Source organism: Scyliorhinus canicula, chromosome 18 (genome assembly GCF_902713615.1).
Source record: "Scyliorhinus canicula chromosome 18, sScyCan1.1, whole genome shotgun sequence".
Lineage (NCBI taxonomy): Eukaryota > Metazoa > Chordata > Chondrichthyes > Carcharhiniformes > Scyliorhinidae > Scyliorhinus > Scyliorhinus canicula.
Window position 1 is genome coordinate 1,070,860 of NC_052163.1, and position 21,001 is coordinate 1,091,860.

The window sequence follows — 21,001 nt, forward strand, 5'->3', positions numbered from 1 at the left end:
AGTTTAAAATTCAGCAAAGGCAGACGATGGGATTGATTAAGAAGGGAAAGTACAATTTGAAAGTAAGCTAGCGGGGAACATAAAAACTGACTGTAAAAGTTTCTCCAGGTATGTAAAGAGAAAAAGATTGGTTAAAAACTAATGTAGGCCCCTTACAGTCAGAAACGGGGGAATTAACGGAACAAAGAAAAATGCTGAGGAACGAAATTCGTACTTTGCTTCTGTCTTCACGGAAGCAGATATGAATAATGTACCGGAACATCTGAGAAACACAAGATTTGAGTGAGGAGCTGAAGGAAATTAGTATCAGTAGAGAAATGGTTTTGGAGAAATTAATGGGATTGAAGGCGGATAAATCTCCAGGGTCTGATAATCTTCATCCCAGAGTAATTAAGGAAGTGGCCCGAGAAATAGTAGATTCATTGGTGGTCATTTTCCAAAATTCTGTGGACTCTGGAATGGTTCCTCCAGATTGGAGGGTAGCGAATTTAACCCTGCTATTCAAAAAGAGAGGTAGAGAGAAAACAGGGAACTATAGACCAGTGAGCCTAACGTCGGTAGTAGGGAAGTTGCTGGAGTCCATTATCAAGGGTTTCACAGCATTTGGAAAGCAGCAGTGTAATCAGACAAAGTCAGCGTGGATTTACGAAATGGAATCATGCTTGATAAATCTAGAATTCTTTGAAGGTGTAATTGGTAGAGTTGACCAGGGAGAACCAGTGAATGTGGTTTATTTAGACTTTCAGAAGGCTTTCAAGAAGGTCTCACGTAGCAAATTGCTATGTAAAGATGAAGCACACGGGATTACAGGTAATATCTTGAGATGGATAGAAAGCTGGTTAGCAGACAGGAAGCAAAAGGTTGGCAAAAGGATCAATTTCAGATGGTCAGGCAGTGACTCGTGGGGTACCGCAGGGATCTGTGCTCGGACCCCAACTAATCACATTATATATTAATGATTTGGATAAGGGAAGTAAATGTATTATCTCCAAATTGGCTGATGATACCAAGTTGGGTGGGAGGGTGAGCTGTGAGGAGGATGCAGAGATGCTTCAGTGGGATTTGGACAGGCTGAGTGAGTGGGCACATGCACGGCGGATGCAGTATAATGTGGATAAATGTGAGGTTATCCACTTCCGTAGCAACAATGGGAAAGCAGGTTATTATTTGAATGGGTGTAAATTGAGAGAGGCGGATACTCAGCGAGACCTTGGTGTCCTTGTGAATCAGTCGCTGAAAGTAAGCGCGCAGGTACAGCCGGCAGTAAAGAGGGTAAATGGTATGTTGACCTTCATAGCGAGAGGATTTGAGGATAGGAATAGAGATGTTTTACTGCAATTGTATAGGGCATTGGAGAGGCCACACCTGGAGTATTGTGGGCAGTTTTGGTGTCCTTATCTTGCTATGGAGGATGTGCAGCGAAGGTTTACCAGACTGATTCCTGGGATAGCGGGAATGTCATATGAGGAGAGACAAAGTCAGCTAGGATTATTGGAGTTTAGAAGAGTGAGAGGGGATCTCATAGAAACTGATGATATTCTAACAGGTTAGATTCAGCAAGAATGTTCCCGATGGTGGGGGAGTCCAGATCTAGGGGTCATAGTTAGAGGATAAGGGGTAAACCTTTTAGGACTGAGGTGAGGAGAAATTTCTTCACCCAGAGAGCGGGGAATCTGTGGAATTCACTCCCACAGAAAGTAGTTGAGGCCAAAACATTGTGTAATTTAAAGAAGTAATTAGATATAGATCTTGGGGCTAAAGGGATTGTTGCTCGTTATGCTTTCCCTTAATTTGCTCTGTTTTAATTACCTTTGCTCAAGAGTCGCCAGGTATCTTTCTGATACCACCACAGGGTTCAAAGCCAAATACTGATCAATGACTCGATACACCAGTTAGTGAGTTTGAAATCAATACATGTTTATTTACACACACAGTCAATTATTACTTATGCATAAACTCTACTGGCTAAACTACAACTACTACTAAAAGCCTATACTTAGCTTCGAGTGGCCCACTCAGTCAGAGGAACAATGGTCGTTGTCCGGTTCTGATACTGTTGGCTTTGAACTGGTATAGAATAGTAGCTAGGAGCGTCTATCCCGTAGCGTGCGTTGACCTTAGACTTGGCTGGTGCTTGGCGGCCTCTCGTCGCTGAGAGCCAAACGCCAAGGTGTAGGTTGAGAAGCTAAGAGTTCTCAAGAGCTTCTAAAAGAGCGAACTGACCGTGGGGACTCTGTTTTATAGCCCCCAGGGTCTCGCGCCCTTCTGGGCGGACCTTGGACTTGGTCTCAATTAATTGGACCATGTTCCAATCATTTGTATCGATTCTTTCCAATACCAGGGTCGTTCCCCGATCGTTGGGCGGGCTCTATCAAACCGTTGGCCTGCCTTTGTTTTAGCTTCCACTGGTGCCGGGAAGTCTGTCCTGGTACCGATTGTTTCAATGTTTCTTATTGTCCCCGGAGACAGCTCATTACTATGCTAATGGATTGTAGTTTCAGTTCTGTCTGGGTTCTGCAACTTCCAATCCACAGGAAACCTTGCACCTGCTTGTTTTTCTAATGCTGTCCATTTTTCCCTGCACTCTTTGCGAGTATCCATTTTGGAATTGGGACGTGGCCACCCCAGGTGGCTACAGGATCGAGGGATTTGGGGGTGGGGGGGGGGGGGGGGGGGGAGGCGGGATCAGGGTATTGAACTTGATGATCAGCCATGATGAATGGTGGAGCAGGATCGAGGGGCTGAATGGCCTCCTGTTTCTATTTTCTATTTATGTTTCTATGTGCATTGTAATATAAAGGTTGAGATTTTAACTCATTCAAAATCCACCCTCTACTACAGTTCAGTTCAGGCTCTAAGCATCATTCAGCGGTGATGATTTGTGATACAAGAGGCCTTGGAGCCTGGATTCCACTGACCCATCACTGGATAAGGATGAGGGAATACAGGATGCAGTGGAACCTGAAGTTCAAGCTATTGAGAAGCTTGGTCCGCTAGACTTCTCCTGTTAGACGCTGGGCGGAATTCACCACCTCACACTGTCGCTAGTGGAGATCCCGGTGAGGTGGAGAATCCCACATAAATGAAGAAAATGGGATTGGTGCTGGGCGCCGATCTGTTTCCAATGCTCCGGTCCCCGCTGGCACAGGATCGGGGATCACGCCCTTTGCCAGCAGGAGTATGTAAATGAGTCATTAAGACCCATTTTCATCCACTTAGCGGGCCGGGCACCATATTCTCCCGGCCCGCGTGTGGGAGAAATGAGTTTGATTTCATGGGACATTGATACCAGTACTGGGGAAGGAGGGAGCTGTTCCTATGGGACTGTCTTCACCTGAATCATGTTGGGACCAGGAATCAGTCTGGTAAACCTTCGCTGCACTCCCTCTCGAGCAAGATCATCCTTAGATAAGGGGACCAAAACTGCACACAATATTCCAGGTGAGGCCTCACCAAGGCCCTGTATAATTGCAGCAAGACATCCCTGTTCCTGTACTCAAATCATCTCGCAATGAAGGCCAACATACCATTTGTCTTCTTTACCGCCTGCTGTACCTCCATGCTTACCTTCAGCGACTGGGGCACAAGGACACCCAGGTCTTGTTGCACATTCCCCTTTCCTAATTTATGGTCATTCAGATAATCATCTGCCTTCCTGTTTTCGCTACCAAAGTGGATAACCTCGCATTTATCAAAATTATACTCCATCTTCCATTAATGTCCCCCCTTATGACTTTCCCAAATCACACTGAAGGATGTCTGCATCCTCCTCACAGCTCACCCTCCCACCCAACTTCGTGTTGTGTGGTAATTTGGAGATATTGCATTTTGCTCCCACATCTAAATCATTAATATATATTGTGAATAGCTGGGGTCCCAGCACCAATCTCTGTGGTACCCCACTAGTCACTGCCTGCCAATCTGAAAAAGACCCGCTAATTCCTACTCTTTGTTTCTTTGTCTGCCAACCAGTTTTCTATCCATCTCAATACACTTACCCCAATCCCATGCGCTTTAATTTCACACGCTAATCTCTCATACAGGACATTGTCAAAAGCTTTCTGAAAGTCCAAATATACCACATCCACTGGCACCCCCTCATCAACTCTACTAGTTACATCCGCTAAGAATTCCAGTCGATTTATCAGGCATAATTTCCCCTTCATAAATCCATACTGACTTGGTCTGATCCTGCCAATGTTTTCTCAGTACTCTGCGATAAACCCCGACCTGTTCGTTGCAGATTTGGGAGTTTTTACTTAACTGATTGGGGCATTGCGGATGCCCCTATGTGACATTAGTGTTATAAAGGTGGCTATTGTGATTTTAAAAACAGAAAGATGTTTCAAATTCCTTTATCAGAGTTACAAAGGCAGAGCTCAGAGTGTGGACAGGGGCAAACCCCTAATCCAGCTCCTTGCCCGCTCTAAAAACCAATTCATGGTCCCCACAAGAGAGACAGCCCAGATCCAGGCATTACACCTGACCTCACGCCCATCTTAGCCAAAAGGCCGAGAAGTGATCTAAAACAGAAAGTTGACACACGTCTCTGAACACAGTTTACTAATATATTCCTCAAACTCTGAAATATCGATGTTCAACATATTGCCTTTCACGAAGCAAACTCCTGTATTTTTTCAATGTGTTGACAGAGTTTATTCTTTACCATTGAACTGGGTTTATTTCCCTTTCAGCCACAATGACGGCCTATTGGAAGTGGTTGGTGTCTATGGCTCATTCCATTGTGCTCAGATCCATGTGAAACTGGCTAATCCGGTGCGTCTGGGCCAGGCGCACACAGTCAGAGTAAGTGCATGTCCCTCAGAAAGGGAACAGCCAATGGGTCAAAATCACCCAAAATTCCTTTTCACGTTAACTGTGCTTTACTTGGAATTTTGGGGTTGGGCGGGAGTGAGGGGGCGCCAGCAGAGGAGCTGGGGTGTCGCTGTTTCGGGGATTTGGGTGTGTCTTTGAATTATTGCAGTGTTCGGAGTGGCACAGACGTACTGAGCGGTTGGGCATATTTTCCATCCTGGGAGGATTGGGAATGGTCCAGTTTTTGGGGGGGTTGGGGATGGTACAGTTTGGGGGGGGGGGGGGGATGGTACAGTTTGGGGGGGGTTGGGGATGGTACAGTTTGGGGGGGGTTGGGGATGGTACAGTTTGGGGGGGGGGGGTTGGGGATGGTACAGTTTGGGGGGGGGTTGGGGATGGTACAGTTTGGGGGGGGGGTGGGGATGGTACAGTTTGGGGGGGGGGATGGTACAGTTTGGGGGGGGGTTGGGGATGGTACAGTTTGGGGGGGGGGGTTGGGGATGGTACAGTTTGGGGGGGGGATGGTACAGTTTGGGGGGGGGGCTGGGGGTGGTACAGTTTGGGGGGGGTTGGGGATGGTACAGTTTGGGGGGGGTTGGGGTTGGTACAGTTTGGGGGGGGGGGTTGGGATGGTACAGTTTGGGGGGGGGTTGGGATGGTACAGTTTGGGGGGGGGTTGGGGATGGTACAGTTTGGGGGGGGGGGTTGGGGATGGTACAGTTTGGGGGGGGGGGTTGGGGATGGTACAGTTTGGGGGGGGGGTTTGGGGGGGTACAGTTTGGGGGGGGGTTGGGGATGGTACAGTTTGGGGGGGGGTTGGGGATGGTACAGTTTGGGGGGGGGGTTGGGGATGGTACAGTTTGGGGGGGGGTTGGGGATGGTACAGTTTGGGGGGGGTTGGGGATGGTACAGTTTGGGGGGGGGTTGGTACAGTTGGGGGGGTTGGGGTTGGTACAGTTTGGGGGGGGTTGGGATGGTACAATTTGGGGGGGGTTGGGATGGTACAATTTGGGGGGGGGGGGGTGGGGATGGTACAGTTTGGGGGGGTTGGGGATGGTACAGTTTGGGGGGGTTGGGGATGGTACAGTTTGGGGGGGGGGTTGGGATGGTACAGTTTGGGGGGGTTGGGGATGGTACAGTTTGGGGGGGGTTGAGGATGGTACAGTTTGGGGGGGGGGGGGTTGGGGATGGTACAGTTTGGGGGGGGGTTGGGGATGGTACAGTTTGGGGGGGGTTGGGGATGGTACAGTTTGGGGGGGGGGGTGGGGATGGTACAGTTTGGGGGGGGGGGTTGGGGATGGTACAGTTTGGGGGGGGTTGAGGATGGTACAGTTTGGGGGGGGGGGTTGGGGATGGTACAGTTTGGGGGGGGGTTGGGGATGGTAGAGTTTGGGGGGGTTGGGGATGGTACAGTTTGGGGGGGGGGGGGGTTGGGAATGGCCCAGTTTTTGGGGGGGTTGGGGATGGTACAGTTTGGGGGGGGGGGGTTGGGGATGGTACAGTTTGGGGGGGGGGGGTTGGGGATGGTACAGTTTGGGGGGGGTGGGGATGGTACAGTTTGGGGGGGGGGTTGGGGATGGTACAGTTTGGGGGGGGGTTGGGGATGGTACAGTTTGGGGGGGGGGTTGGGGATGGTACAGTTTTTAGGGGGGGTTGGGGATGGTACAGTTTTGGGGGGGGTTGGGGATGGTACAGTTTGGGGGGGGTTGGGGATGGTGGAGTTTGGGAGGGGGGTTGGGGATGGTAGAGTTTGGGAGGGGGGTTGGGGATGGTAGAGTTTGGGAGGGGGGTTGGGGATGGTAGAGTTTGGGAGGGGGGTTGGGGATGGTAGAGTTTGGGAGGGGGGTTGGGGATGGTAGAGTTTGGGGGGGTTGGGGGTGGTACAGTTTGGGGGGGGGGGGTTGGGGATGGTACAGTTTGGGGGGGGGGTGGGGGGTGGTACAGTTTGGGGGGGGTTGGGGATGGTACAGTTTGGGGGGGGTTGGGGATGGTACAGTTTGGGAGGGGGGGTGGGGGTGGTACAGTTTGGGGGGAGGGTTGGGGATGGTACAGTTTGGGAGGGGGAGGGGGGGGGTTGGGGATGGTACAGTTTGGGGGGGGTTGGAGATGGTACAGTTTGGGGGGTGGGTTGGGGATGGTACAGTTTGGGGGGGGGGGGTTGGGGATGGTACAGTTTGGGGTGGGGGGTTGGGGATGGTAGTTTGGGGGGGGTTGGGGATGGTACAGTTTGGGGGGGGGTTGGGGATGGTACATTTTGGGGGGGGTGGTAGAGTTTGGGGGGGGGGTTGGGGATGGTACATTTTGGGGGGGTGGTAGAGTTTGGGGGGGGTTGAGGATGGTACAGTTTGGGGGGGGTTGAGGATGGTACAGTTTTGGGGGGTTGGGGATGGTAGAGCTTGAGGGGGGTTGGGGATGGTAGAGTTTGGGGGGGGGTTGGGGATGGTACAGTTTGGGGGGGGGTTGGAGATGGTACAGTTTGGGAGGTGGGTGGGGATGGTACAGTTTGGGGTGTGGGTTGGGGATGGTACAGTTTGGGGGGGGGGTTGGGGATGGTACATTTTGGGGGGGTGGTAGAGTTTGGGGGGGGGGGTTGGGGATGGTACATTTTGGGGGGGGTGGTAGAGTTTGGGGGGGGTTGGGGATGGTACAGTTTGGGGGGGGTTGGGGATGGTACAGTTTGGGGGGGGGGTTGAGGATGGTACAGTTTGGGGGGGGTTGAGGACGGTACAGTTTGGGGGGGGTTGGGGATGGTACAGTTTGGGGGGGGGGTTGGGGATGGTAGAGTTTGGGGGGGGGTTGGGGATGGTACAGTTTGGGGGGGTTGAGGATGGTAGAGTTTGGGGGGGGTTGGGGTGGTAGAGTTTGGGGGGGTGGTTGGGGATGGTACAGTTTGGGGGGGTTGGGGATGGTACAGTTTGGGGGGGGGGTTGGGGATGGTAGAGTTTGGGGGGGGGGTTGAGGATGGTAGAGTTTGGGGGGGTTGGGGTGGTAGAGTTTTGGGGGGGGTGGTAGAGTTTTGGGGGGGGTGGTTGGGGATGGTACAGTTTCGGGGGGGGGTTGGGGATGGTACAGTTTGGGGGGGGGGGTTGAGGATGGTACAGTTTGGGGGGGGGGTTGGGGATGGTACAGTTTGGGGGGGTTGAGGATGGTAGAGTTTGGGGGGGGGGTTGGGGGGGTAGAGGTTGGGGGGGGGGTGGTTGGGGATGGTACAGTTTCGGGGGGGGGGTTGGGGATGGTACAGTTTGGGGGGGGGGTTGAGGACGGTACAGTTTGGGGGGGTTGAGGACGGTACAGTTTGGGGGGGGTTGAGGATGGTAGAGTTTGGGGGGGTTGGGGTGGTAGAGTTTGGGGGGGGGGGTTGGGGATGGTACAGTTTCGGGGGGGGGGGGTTGGGGATGGTACGTTTGGGGGGGGGGGGTTGGGGATGGTACAGTTTGGGGGGGGTTGGGGATGGTACAGTTTGGGGGGGGGTTGGGGATGGTACAGTCTGGGGGGGGTTGGGGATGGTACAGTTTGGGGGGGGGGGTTGAGGATGGTACAGTTTGGGGGGGGGGTTGGGGATGGTACAGTTTGGGGGGGGGGTGGGGATGGTACAGTTTGGGGGGGGGGTGGGGGATGGTACAGTTTGGGGGGGGGTTGAGGATGGTACAGTTTGGGGGGGGTTGGGGATGGTACAGTTTGGGGGGGTTGAGGATGGTACAGTTTGGGGGGGTTGGGGTGGTAGAGTTTGGGGGGGGGTGGTTGGGGATGGTACAGTTTCGGGGGGGGGGGGTTGGGGATGGTACAGTTTGGGGGGGGGTTGGGGGTGGTACAGTTTGGGGGGGGTTGGGGATGGTACAGTTTGGGGGGGGGGGTTGGGGATGGTACAGTCTGGGGGGGGGGGTGTTAGAGTTTTGGGGGGTGTTGAGGATGGTACAGTTTGGGGGGGGGGTTGGGGATGGTACAGTTTGGGGGGGGGGTTGAGGATGGTACAGTTTGGGGGGGGTTGGGGATGGTACAGTTTGGGGGGGGGTTGAGGATGGTACAGTTTGGGGGGGGGGGGTTGGGGATGGTACAGTTTGGGGGGGGGGGTTGGGGATGGTACAGTTTGGGGGGGGGTTGGGGATGGTACAGTTTGAGGGGGGGGGTTGGGGATGGTACAGTTTGGGGGGGGGGTTGAGGATGGTAGAGTTTGGGGGGGGGGTTGGGGATGGTACAGTTTGGGGGGGGGTTGGGGATGGTACAGTCTGGGGGGGGTGGTAGAGTTTTGGGGGGTGTTGAGGATGGTACAGTTTGGGGGGGGGTTGGGGATGGTACAGTTTGGGGGGGGGGGGTTGAGGATGGTACAGTTTGGGGGGGGTTGGGGATGGTACAGTTTGGGGGGGGTTGAGGATGGTACAGTTTGGGGGGGTGGTAGAGTTTTGGGGGGATTGCAGATTGAAGATATTTATTGGGCTGCTGTATGGTTTTGGTATTTGGGTTCCGGGATGTCTGGGTTCGGGGTTGCAGTGTTTGTCTGAGGTTCAATTCCTTTTTCCGCAGCTGATCCTGAAGAACTCGGCGATGCCGATGCAGGTGGACGGAGAGCCCTGGGTCCAGGGTCCCTGTACAGTTGTGATCACACAGAAAACCCAAGCACTGATGATTTCACCACCGGGTGAGCAATTGGATGATGATGTCTCACTGGCAACTCAGCCTGATACGTAGAGAGGAAAGTTAAGGATACTGATGTTGTGGCTGTGGGAATCCATTGCAGCTGCTTTTCTGGTCAGGTCTCTGTCGGAACTGAGGGAGATGCACTTCACCGCAATGAGTTGCTCATCTTTTTTTGATCGGTGCCGGGCAGCTGGAGAACACAGCTGGGAATTATCGGACACTTCAATTCTGCGGAGAGGAACCCGATCCCGGTGGGTGGGATATTGGAGATCAGGATGGGGAGGTCTGCTGTGACCATCTGAGTGAGATTTGCTCTTTCAGTAACTGCTCCACGATTTGATTCAGTATTCCCCTATTCCCAGTCCATTTTAGTGTGACAGATCTGACATCCTTTAGAATTCCTGAGGAGAGGAACAAACTGACTAAGAATCCAAGACAGACCGGCTCATACATGGATCATTATTGAGAATCTGCTCTGGGCTGGCACATACGGATCGGGTGAAATCATAATTGTTAACTCAATCCAAAATCGCATCAGCCTCAGCTCAACTCCTGATTAGCATCTGATTCAGATAATGAACAGCACCCTCCCAGTGTCACCATTTACCTCAAACTGAACACGGGCTAGCACTGCAATAGGCTGGCATAGAGAAAATAGGAACTGGGCACTCAGGAGTGAAATCAACAAAGTTTGGGACTGTGGCACCTTACTGGAACAGTGTAGAGGGAGCTTTACTCTGTATCTCACCCCGTGCTGTACCTGTCCTGGGAGTGTTTGATGGGGACAGTGTAGAGGGAGCTTTGCTCTGTATCTAACCCCGTGCTGGGAGTGTATTGGGTGCTGGTGCTGCCAGTATTGAGTTCACAGTTTACCAAAAGGAGAGATGTTCCCATCCCCAATCTCACTGTTAATTGATGAAAATCACTGGTTTCCCTGTCTCGCTCACATTAGGTATTGTCCAGCAGACCAAGCCAATTGGTTGGTCTGATTTTTAGATTTCCCTGACTCACATTCTGATCTGGTGGTAGTTGTTTTTTTGTTGATGTGGTTTATTTCTGATTTGCTGTATTTGCACTGGTTTTGGACCTTGTCGTGTCTTTGCACCCTGGCTGCTTACTGTGGCCCGTTCCTGGTTAATCCACTGTCTTTTATTGAAGCAATCCGCTTTGCACTGCTGATCGCTGGGAGTGTCAGAGTTGCAGGTCAACACTGACTGGCTGAAGAAGGGGAACCAAGGATGATAATTTACATTTATATAGCAGCTTGAATGTAGTAAAAGGTCCCAATCCGCTTTAAATGAGTGTTTGATCTGGGGGCAGGTGAACACCATCTTGGGCAGTGACCGAACTCTGGGTAGAATCTGAACCTTCAGTTTGTGCCTTTCAGAGAAAAGCCGAACTGGGTGGGGGGACTAGGCTGTGCTCTGTGTCCCTGATGCACTGAGCCCATCTCAGAATCAGTGGCTGGGTGAGATTGGTGTTGCTCCCTAACCACATCCTGTCTCATTCCGTGTGGGGAAATTGTTTACATTTGTCATGTTATCTTCCCCTGTTCCTGGGACCTGTGACAGTTGTGTGGTCTAATAATCTGTGTAAATAGGAAGAGTAACATTGCTTATTTGTGGTCAAACATTGTGACAGAATAATGTGAAATAAATTTCGGGAAGCTCTCTGATGGAGTGTTTATATCCTGAATGTGCGAAAAGTTGACACAAACATGAACAGATACCAAAGCAACATGACCCTCCACCCCCCCAACCACATTCTATCCTTGCGGGAACTCTAACACCCATAGTCCTACTTAATGGCATCCCACTGTAGCTTTTGTGAACCTTTATAAGATGTAGCGTGGGACACTCCCCATTGGTCAGTTTGATGTAACATTGTCACTGCCTTCCTGCGTCCAATATGGTAAAAACCCTTTCCTGCCGTTTCTGCTGTGATTAACACACAGCCAAAGCTACAAGGAACAAACAGGCCAGAGAAATAAGGAAATAAACATTTCTCCAGATGAATTTTCTCATCTGGAGTTGTGACATAAATACTTCAGAAACCAAGGACGAGGAAAGTTCACTTCAATGACATGGGGGATGGATGCACAGAATTCAATATCCAGGAACATTGGCCTGGATTCTCCAATTTGCTGATGTCGGCATGGGAACAGTGGCGTTTTACTCCCGATAAAACGGGAGTAAATTCCTGTACTATCTAAAGTGCTTTGGGACGTCTGAAATCACAGAAACATGCGATGGAAATGTTCTCAATACAAAGTGCCCCATCCCAGAGCCATTGCAAAGTTGCAAAAACTGAAGCTGAAATGAATCCTGAATATTTCAATCTCCCATTTTGTCGCATCCTTTTCCAGATAAATATTCGATAAGATCTGAAAAATGTTGAAATGAGAACAAAAAAACCAAGAAATCAGTATAAGCAGAATATATTTTTAAAAGTTCAGAAATAAGTGCTGATATTCACATGATAATCATACCAGTGTGACTGCCCAGGACAATCACATTGAGCAGAATCAACAACAGCAGACACAGAGTTCAAATCACTGACAGATTCATCAATGGTACCTTCAACCACATTGGGCCATAAATCAATACAAATGTTTTGCTGCTGGAGGCAGTCTCTCACTATAATAATAATCTTTATTATTGTCACAAATAGGCTGACATTAACACTGCAATGAAGTTACTGTGAAAAGCCCCTAGTCGCCACATTCCAGCACCTGTTCAGGTACACTGAGGGAGAATTCAGAATGTCCAATTCACCCAACAGCACGTCTTTCGGGACTGTGGGAGGAAACCGGAGCAGCCGGAGGAAACCCACGCAGACACGGGGAGAACGTGCAGACTCCGCACAGACAGTGACCCAAGCCGGGAATCGAACTTGGGACCCTGGAGCTGTGAAACAATCGTGCTAACCACTGCTACCATGACACACACTAGCAGTGAGGACTGTCATAACCAGCATCAGGCACAAGTATAGTTTCATAGAAACGACCATTCAGCCCAACCAATCCATGTTGATGCTGCACTTGATCCTAGATCTACCACTGTAAACCTCTAGTCCCTTCTCCCTCATTCTTGTCTAGTTTAAATGCATGTTCACCATTCACTTCAACCAGTCCCTGTGGGAGTGAGTTCCACATTCTCACCACTCTCTGGGTGAAGAAGCTTCTCCTGATTTCCTCCCTCGGTGACTCTATTGACGGTCTCTCGTTCTTCTCTTCCCCACAGAAAATATTTCCAGTGTCCATTCTATCAAAATCATCATTTTAAACACATCTATTAGGTCACCCCTCAGAGAAAAAGAGACCGAGCCTCTTAATCCTCTCCTGATAAGTAAGCCCCACCTTGTGGAATCATCCTTGTAAATCTGCCCTGCAGTCTCAATATACTTTTTTATAATATCAGTCAGAAGTGTGGGTGTAATCTGGAAGGTTTGATAGTTGAACATAATTCCTCTTTTCTGTTCTACTCTAGAAATGAAACAAGTGCTTGATTTGCATTTTTGTTAATCTGTTGCTACTTTCAGCGATGGTCTGTCCGTATTCAAGATTTCTGTTCCTCTACCCCAATTGGATTCCTATTTTCAAAGCAAAATGCAACCAACATGTGTCAAAATTCATTCTCACATTTGTCAGCTTCTTTTGCTGATTTGGTTTGTCCATTCTGGCATTTGGACCCGTCCTCCTCTGAAATGGTTATCCCCCAATTTGGTGCCGTCTGCAAATTTCAAATTATTTATGATTCCAAAATCTAAATCATTCATAGAAATTGTGGCAATTATAACTAGCACAGGGCATCAGTCTAACTGGGACCAACATTGGTATAACTGCCACCAAGCAATGTCATAACTACAACTAGTACCCAGCAAATGGCAGTACTACCTACCACCAGACATCATTCGAACTAGACTCGGATACCAGTATAACTAGCACCAATCACAGCTGTAACTAACAAGCCACAGTAAGGAGGCACTAATTACCCAGCCTGCACTGCCCAGTTAGCAGGATGGAGAATCACAAGGGGTGAATTCCTGTGTGTACGATGAGCACAGCCTGGATTATTGATACATCACAAGCTCGAGAAGAAAGACAATCTTGGGGATTTCTGAAACTGATTTGAAGCTGAGTGGCCATGAATGGTTCGCTGAATTAACTGAATGTTATTTAAAGGCAGCAATTCCCTCAATACTACAATTTTTCGATTAATTCCCTTCTTTTCTCTCTTGTGCTGCTAGTTACTGCTTTTCTCTGGTCACCTGAGAGGGAAACTAGAGTTACCCTGGACCCCAGCCCACTGACTGTTGGTAGCTCAGTGTTTCTGTGGCAAATCTTCAGGCGCCTGCTCACAAAGATTTTCAGCCAAGACTCCCACCCCACACCTTCACCAACGAGACTTTAAATCGTTCCTGCAGATTGAGCTCAAAGCCTGGATATTGTCCAGGTCTCGCTGCATTTGGACATGGACTGCTTCATTATCTGAGTCATCGGGAATGGTGCTGAACATTGTGCAGTCATCCCCACTTCTGACCTTATGATGAAAGGAAGGGAACAGATGAAGCAGCTACAGATGGTTGGGCCTTGGACACTATCCTGAGAAACCCAGTGGAGAGGGGATAGGAGCTTTTACACCCCCCCCCCCCCCCCCCCCCCCCCTTGGAGGGGCACAAAGTTCAGCCATATCAGACGATTCCCCTGATCTCCAGGCACCCCCCCGTGTGTGCTGTACTGGGACTCCCAGGCAGCCGCCATTCTCAAAATCAGTAACATCAAAGTGAAATATTGTGATGCTGGAAATCTGATAAACAGAACATGCCGAGATCACTCAGCCAACCACAAAGCAGCTGTCAGAAGAAAACAGCTGATATTTCAAGTCATATTAGAACAAATTCTTATTTGACTCGAAACATAACTCTCCACAGATGCTGCCAGACCATTAACCCTGAAATTTATTGATACATTTTACTGAAAATATTTTTGAAGCAAAAAAGTTAATGTAGAATCTGCCAGAGGGTGATGTGGGGTCCAATTCCTCAGGGATACTGAACAAGAGTCAGTTTGGTAGAATTGGAGCTTAGCCAGAAAGCAGGGAGTACCCGGCTTTGAAACTCTGCCTTGAAGCCAAATAGCAGCATCATAGCATTAGTGACTGAATAAAAGGCCACAATTCCTATGTGAAAGTCCAGGAATACCCCCACCACCCTGGGGTGCTGAACATTCAGGACAATTTCCCGGTCTGCATGCCAGGCTGACAGCTTGGGGCCAAAGCTCTCCACACACCAGCTCAGCGGGTTCCTTCCCAGGCGGCTCCTGGAACCTCGCCTGTCCATCCCAATACAGGCCACCCCAACAGCCCAGAAACTTCGCCCATCATTATTCACTTCCCAGTAGTGACGGCCGCTGCTGAAACTCTGCATTGCCAGCACCTGAGAACAGTTGAAAAATCTCTCGGCTTGGTCCGGATAGGACTGCAGCTGGTCTGCTACACACAGGGTGGTGTAGTGATCACTTATAACCAGCTTCTTGTGGGCTGTCCGATGGTCCAAGGTGACCTTAGAGTTACCTGCAGAATATAGAACAAATCATTAATCAATAAAATCGGACCCAGCACCTGCTGATCAAACTGATCCAGTTACAAGCCTGGATCAGACTCACTAATCTGGCAAAGGGACAGACACCTCATTAACAAATCACAAATAGGAACACAAATCTGTGCTATTTTTACTGATTCATTCGCTGCATGTGAGGTCACTACACATGTGCAATCTTTCTAATATCAGAGAAGTGGAGAGTATTCCATTACACTCCCCACTTGTGTCTCTTAAATGATGGACAGGCTGGGGGGGGGGGGGGGGGGGGGGTGAGTTACTTGCCCGCAGGATTCCCAGCCTCAGACCTGTCCTTGTAGCCACAGTGGAAACACAGAAAATAGGAGCAGGAGGCCATTTGGCCCTTCGAGCCTGCTCTGCCATTCATTATGATCATTGCTGATCACCCAGCTCAATAGCCTCATCCCGTCTACCCCCATAGCCTTTGATCCCCTTCCCCCTAAGTGCTATATCTATTCAAAATATGCAATGTTTTGGCCTCTACTCCTTCCTGTGGTAATGAATTCCACAGGCCGACTGCTCTCTGGGTGAAGAAATGGCTCCGTATCGATGTCCTAAATGGTTTACCCCGTATCCTCAGACTGTGGGCCCTGGATCTGGACCCCCCACCATGGGGGAACAGCCTCCTACAGCTACCCTGTCCAGTCCTGTCAGAATTTTATAGGTTTCTGTGAGATCCCCCCTCATTCTTCTGAACTCCAGCGAATACAATCCTAACCGACTCAATTTCTCCCCATACATCAGTCCCACCATCCCAGGAATCAGTCTGGTAAACCTTCGCTGCACTCCCTCGAGAGCAAGAACATCCTTCCTCGGGTAAGGAGACCAAAACTGCACACAATACTCCACGTGTGGCTTTACCAATGCCCTGAAAATCACGGCAAAACATCCCTATTAAACCCTCTAACTATGAAGGCCAACATACCAATTGCCTTCTTTACCTCCATGTACATTTATATGGCCGGTCCTGATCAAATTCTGGCCAATGGTCAATTAAAGAAGCAGCTGAAGCCGAGGGAGAGGTTGGGGGGCAGCAGCATACTCACATTGCATCAACTCCTTTCTGGTCAGTGCGAAGGTGTTGCTGTCCGGTGATATTCCTGTGGGACAAATAGACAAATTATACAGTGTCAGTGCTGTTGCAACTCAGGAAAATGGTTTAAACAGGCTTCTAGAACAAAAGAAAACACGGAAATGGACATGAATTGATTTGCTCTTATTGTATTTCCGAAACACCCCATTGTGCTTCTAATGCAGTGTGCATGGTGTTACTAACTGTTCAGACTGAGTGGGCTTTGGAATGGCAGATTGATCAGCTTTTCTCTCAAGGACTCCAGCAGAGAAATCAAAGTGATCAGTGCAGGGCAACACTGAGGGTCTGTGTTGCAATAAGATGTTAAACAGAGGATCCTGTTATCTGCTTGTGCAGAGAGACACCGACCAGAGGGAGCTCTCCCTAATATCCTGGCCAATATTTATCCCTCAACCATCACTACAAAGACAGATTAACCCATCATTCCCACATTACTGTTGTGGAGTTTGTCGAGTACGACTTCATTTCCAATTTTCCGACATCGACTGCGAGCTGCCCCCCCCCCCCCCCCCCCCCCCGGAAGTGGCTCTACAAATAGTGGATTCATTGTTGGTCATCTTACAGGATTCTATAGACTCTGAAACAGTTCCTGCAGATTGGAGGGTGGCTAATGTAACCCCACTATTTAAAGTGGGAGGTAGAGAGAAAACAGGGAATTATTGACCAGTCAGCCTGACGTCGGTTGTGGGGAAAATTCTAGAGTCCACGATAAAAGATTTTATAGCAGAGCACTTAGAAAACAGTGTCAGGGTCAGTCAGGGTCAGCAAGAATTTATGATGAGGAAATCATGCTTGACAAATTACTGGAATTCTTCGAGTATGTAACTGGTAAAGTTAACAAGGATGTGGTTTATTTGGAATTTCAGAAAGCTTTTGACAAAGTCTTGCACAAGAGATTAGCGTGTAAAATTAAGCGCATAGGATTAGGAGTAGTGTATGGAGGTGGATAGAAAACTGGTTGACAGACAGGAAACAAAGACTAGGAATGAATGGGTCTTTTTCACATTGGTAGGCAGTGACCAGTGGGATACGGCAGGGATCGGTGCTGGGTACCCCAGCTAGTGGGGTACGGCAGGGATCGGTGCTGGGACCCCCAGCTAGTGGGGTACGGCAGGGATCGGTGCTGGGACCCCCAGCTAGTGGGGTACGGCAGGGATCGGTGCTGGGACCCCAGCTAGTGGGGTACGGCAGGGATCGGTGCTGGGACCCCAGCTAGTGGGGTACGGCAGGGATCGGTGCTGGAACCCCAGCTAGTGGGGTACGGCAGGGATCGGTGCTGGGACCCCAGCTAGTGGGGTACGGCAGGGATCGGTGCTGGGACCCCCAGCTAGTGGGGTACGGCTGGGATCGGTGCTGGGACCCCAGCTAGTGGGGTACAGCAGGGATCGGTGCTGGGACCCCAGCTAGTGGGGTACGGCAGGGATCGGTGATGGGACCCCAGCTAGTGGGGTACGGCAGGGATCGGTGCTGGGACCCCAGCTAGTGGGGTACGGCAGGGATCGGTGCTGGGACCCCAGCTAGTGGGGTACGGCAGGGATCGGTGCTGGGACCCCAGCTAGTGGGGTACCACAGGGATCGGTGCTGGGACCCCAGCTAGTGGGGTACGGCAGGGATCGGTGCTGGGACCCCCAGCTAGTGGGGTACGGCAGGGATCGGTGCTGGGACCCCAGCTAGTGGGGTACGGCAGGGATCGGTGCTGGGACCCCAGCTAGTGGGGTACGGCAGGGATCGGTGCTGGGACCCCCAGCTAGTGGGGTACGGCAGGGATCGGTGCTGGGACCCCAGCTAGTGGGGTACGGCAGGGATCGGTGCTGGGACCCCAGCTAGTGGGGTACGGCAGGGATCGGTGCTGGGACCCCAGCTAGTGGGGTATCACAGGGATCGGTGCTGGGACCCCAGCTAGTGGGGTACGGCAGGGATCGGTGCTGGGACCCCAGCTAGTGGGATACCACAGGGATCGGTGCTGGGACCCCAGCTAGTGGGGTACGGCAGGGATCGGTGCTGGGACCCCAGCTAGTGGGGTACGGCAGGGATCGGTGCTGGGACCCCCAGCTAGTGGGGTACGGCAGGGATCGGTGCTGGGACCCCCAGCTAGTGGGGTACGGCAGGGATCGGTGCTGGGACCCCAGCTAGTGGGGTACGGCAGGGATCGGTGCTGGGACCCCAGCTAGTGGGGTACGGCAGGGATCGGTGCTGGGGCCCCAGCTAGTGGGGTACGGCAGGGATCGGTGCTGGGACCCCAGCTAGTGGGGTACGGCAGGGATCGGTGCTGGGACCCCAGCTAGTGGGGTACAGCAGGGATCGGTGCTGGGACCCCAGCTAGTGGGGTACGGCAGGGATCGGTGCTGGGACCCCAGCTAGTGGGGTACGGCAGGGATCGGTGCTGGGGCCCCAGCTAGTGGGGTACGGCAGGGATCGGTGCTGGGACCCCAGCTAGTGGGGTACGGCAGGGATCGGTGCTGGGACCCCAGCTAGTGGGGTACGGCAGGGATCGGTGCTGGGACCCCAGCTAGTGGGGTACGGCAGGGATCGGTGCTGGGACCCCAGCTAGTGGGGTACGGCAGGGATCGGTGCTGGGACCCCAGCTAGTGGGGTATCGCAGGGATCGGTGCTGGGACCCCAGCTAGTGGGGTACGGCAGGGATCGGTGCTGGGACCCCAGCTAGTGGGGTACGGCAGGGATCGGTGCTGGGACCCCCAGCTAGTGGGGTACGGCAGGGATCGGTGCTGGGACCCCAGCTAGTGGGGTACGGCAGGGATCGGTGCTGGGACCCCAGCTAGTGGGGTACGGCAGGGATCGGTGCTGGGACCCCAGCTAGTGGGGTACGGCAGGGATCGGTGCTGGGACCCCAGCTAGTGGGGTACCGCAGGGATCGGTGCTGGGACCCCAGCTAGTGGGGTACGGCAGGGATCGGTGCTGGGACCCCCAGCTAGTGGGGTACGGCAGGGATCGGTGCTGGGACCCCCAGCTAGTGGGGTACGGCAGGGATCGTGCTGGGACCCCAGCTAGTGGGGTACGGCAGGGATCGGTGCTGGGACCCCAGCTAGTGGGGTACGGCAGGGATCGGTGCTGGGACCCCAGCTATTCACTATATATATATTTAGACGAGGGAACAAAATGTAACATCTCCAAATTTGCAGACGACACAAAGTTGTGTGGGAGGGTGAGCTGTGAGGAGGATGCAGAGATCCTTCAGTGTGATTTGGGCAAGTTGAGTGAGTGGGTAAATGAATGGCAGATGCAGTATAATTTGGAGAAATGTGAGGCTATCCACTTTGGTGGCAAAAACAAGAAGGCAGATTATTATCCGAATGGTTATCGATTGACAGAGAGGAATGTGCAACGAGACCTGGGTGTCCTCGTACACCAGTCACTGAAGGTAAGCATGCAGGTGCAGCAGGAGGCAAATGGTATGATTGCCTTCATAGCGAAAGGATTCGAGTACAGGAGCAGGGATGTCTTGCTGCATTTATAGCGAGCTGGTGTGGCCACACGTGGAATAGTGAATTGCTCTCAAGGGAATTGCCTTGAGAGCAATTTACCAGACTGATTCCTGGGATAGCAGGACTGAGGTGCGAGGAGAGATTGAATCGGTTAGGATTGTATTCACTGGAGTTCAAAAAAATGAGGGGGGCTCTCATAGAAACCTATAAAATTCCAACAGGACTAGACAGGGTAGATGCAGGAAGGATGTTCCCGATGGTGGGTGTGTCCAGATCCAGGGGTCACAGTCTGAGGATACGGGGGAGACCGTTTAGGGCAGAGATGAGGAGACATTTCTTCACCCAGAGAGCAGTCGGCCTGTGGAATTCATTACCACAGGAAGGAGTTGAGGCCAAAACAGGGTGTGTTTTCAAGAAGCAGTTAGATATCGCACTTAGCAAAGAGAATTAAAGAATATGGTGGGGGGGAGCAGGATCAGGGTATTGAGTTGGATGATCAGCCATGATCAGATTGAATGGTGGAGGCTCGAATGACCTCCTCCTGCTCCTATTTTCTGTGTTAAACTGCAATGAGGGTGAGAGTGGAACCAGCTGAAGTGAACGGGTAAATGTATTCAGGGATAAATTAAGAGAGGTTCAGGGGCTGACATTTAATAGGATTTTTCAGAAAACACAATAGACGAGAAATTACAAAGGAAGATCCCATCATCCGTGGTTAACTATAAAAGTTAAAGACAGTGTTAAACTTAAAGAAAAGTAAATAATTGCACAAAGACAAGTGGCAGGTCAGAAGGTTGGAAAGAGCATCAAAGAATGAGAAAAAGATTGATAAGGAGAGAAAAACTAGAGTACGAGAGAAAGACGGCGAGTAATATAGATATTTAAATACGAAAAGAGTTAACAAAGTGAGCATTGGTCCTTTAGACAGTGCGCCTGGGGAATTGGTAATGGAAAGTACGACTGGGGAGGATCAATAAACTGCAATTTTGCATCTGTCTTCATGGTAAAGGACACGTAACATCCAAGAAATAGCTGTAAATCAGGAAATGGAAGGGAGCGAGGAACTCAGGAAAATTACAATCACCAAGGAAGTGGTATTGAGTGAATCGTTGGAACCGGTGGATGGACTGGACTTCAATTTCTAGAAGGCATTTGATAATGTGCCACATCAAATGTTAGTGCATCAAATAAAAGCTCATGGTGTAGGGCATAGCATGGGCGTGGCGTGGGCGTAGCATGGGTATGGGCGTAGCATGGGTATGGGCGTAGCATGGGTATGGGCGTAGCATGGGCATGGGCGTAGCATGGGTATGGGCGTAGCATGGGCATGGGCGCAGCATTGGCATGGGCGTAGCATGGGCATGGGCGTAGCATTGGCATGGGTATAGCATTGGCA

General features: G+C 51.1%; 2 protein-coding genes across 2 annotated transcripts in view; one reads left to right on the plus strand and one right to left on the minus strand.

Annotated features, from left to right (window-relative positions):
* dgke (diacylglycerol kinase, epsilon) overlaps positions 1-11,125 on the plus strand; it is a 52,600-nt gene extending 41,475 nt beyond the window's left edge. The window contains exons 9-10 of the mRNA XM_038777900.1: positions 4,695-4,806; positions 9,337-11,125. Of these exons, the coding sequence (XP_038633828.1) occupies positions 4,695-4,806; positions 9,337-9,501 (277 nt within the window). The 3' untranslated portion in view covers positions 9,502-11,125. The remainder of the gene's footprint in view (positions 1-4,694; positions 4,807-9,336) is intronic.
* Positions 11,126-11,871: 746 nt separating this feature from the next.
* Positions 11,872-16,185, minus strand: LOC119953590 (E3 ubiquitin/ISG15 ligase TRIM25). The gene is made up of 2 exons (XM_038777987.1): positions 16,116-16,185; positions 11,872-15,023 (listed from the first exon to the last, which is right to left on the minus strand). Exons 1-2 carry the CDS (start codon positions 16,120-16,122, stop codon positions 14,494-14,496), a joined length of 537 nt encoding a protein of 178 aa, XP_038633915.1. The 5' UTR covers positions 16,123-16,185; the 3' UTR covers positions 11,872-14,493.
* Positions 16,186-21,001: the final 4,816 nt, after the last annotated feature.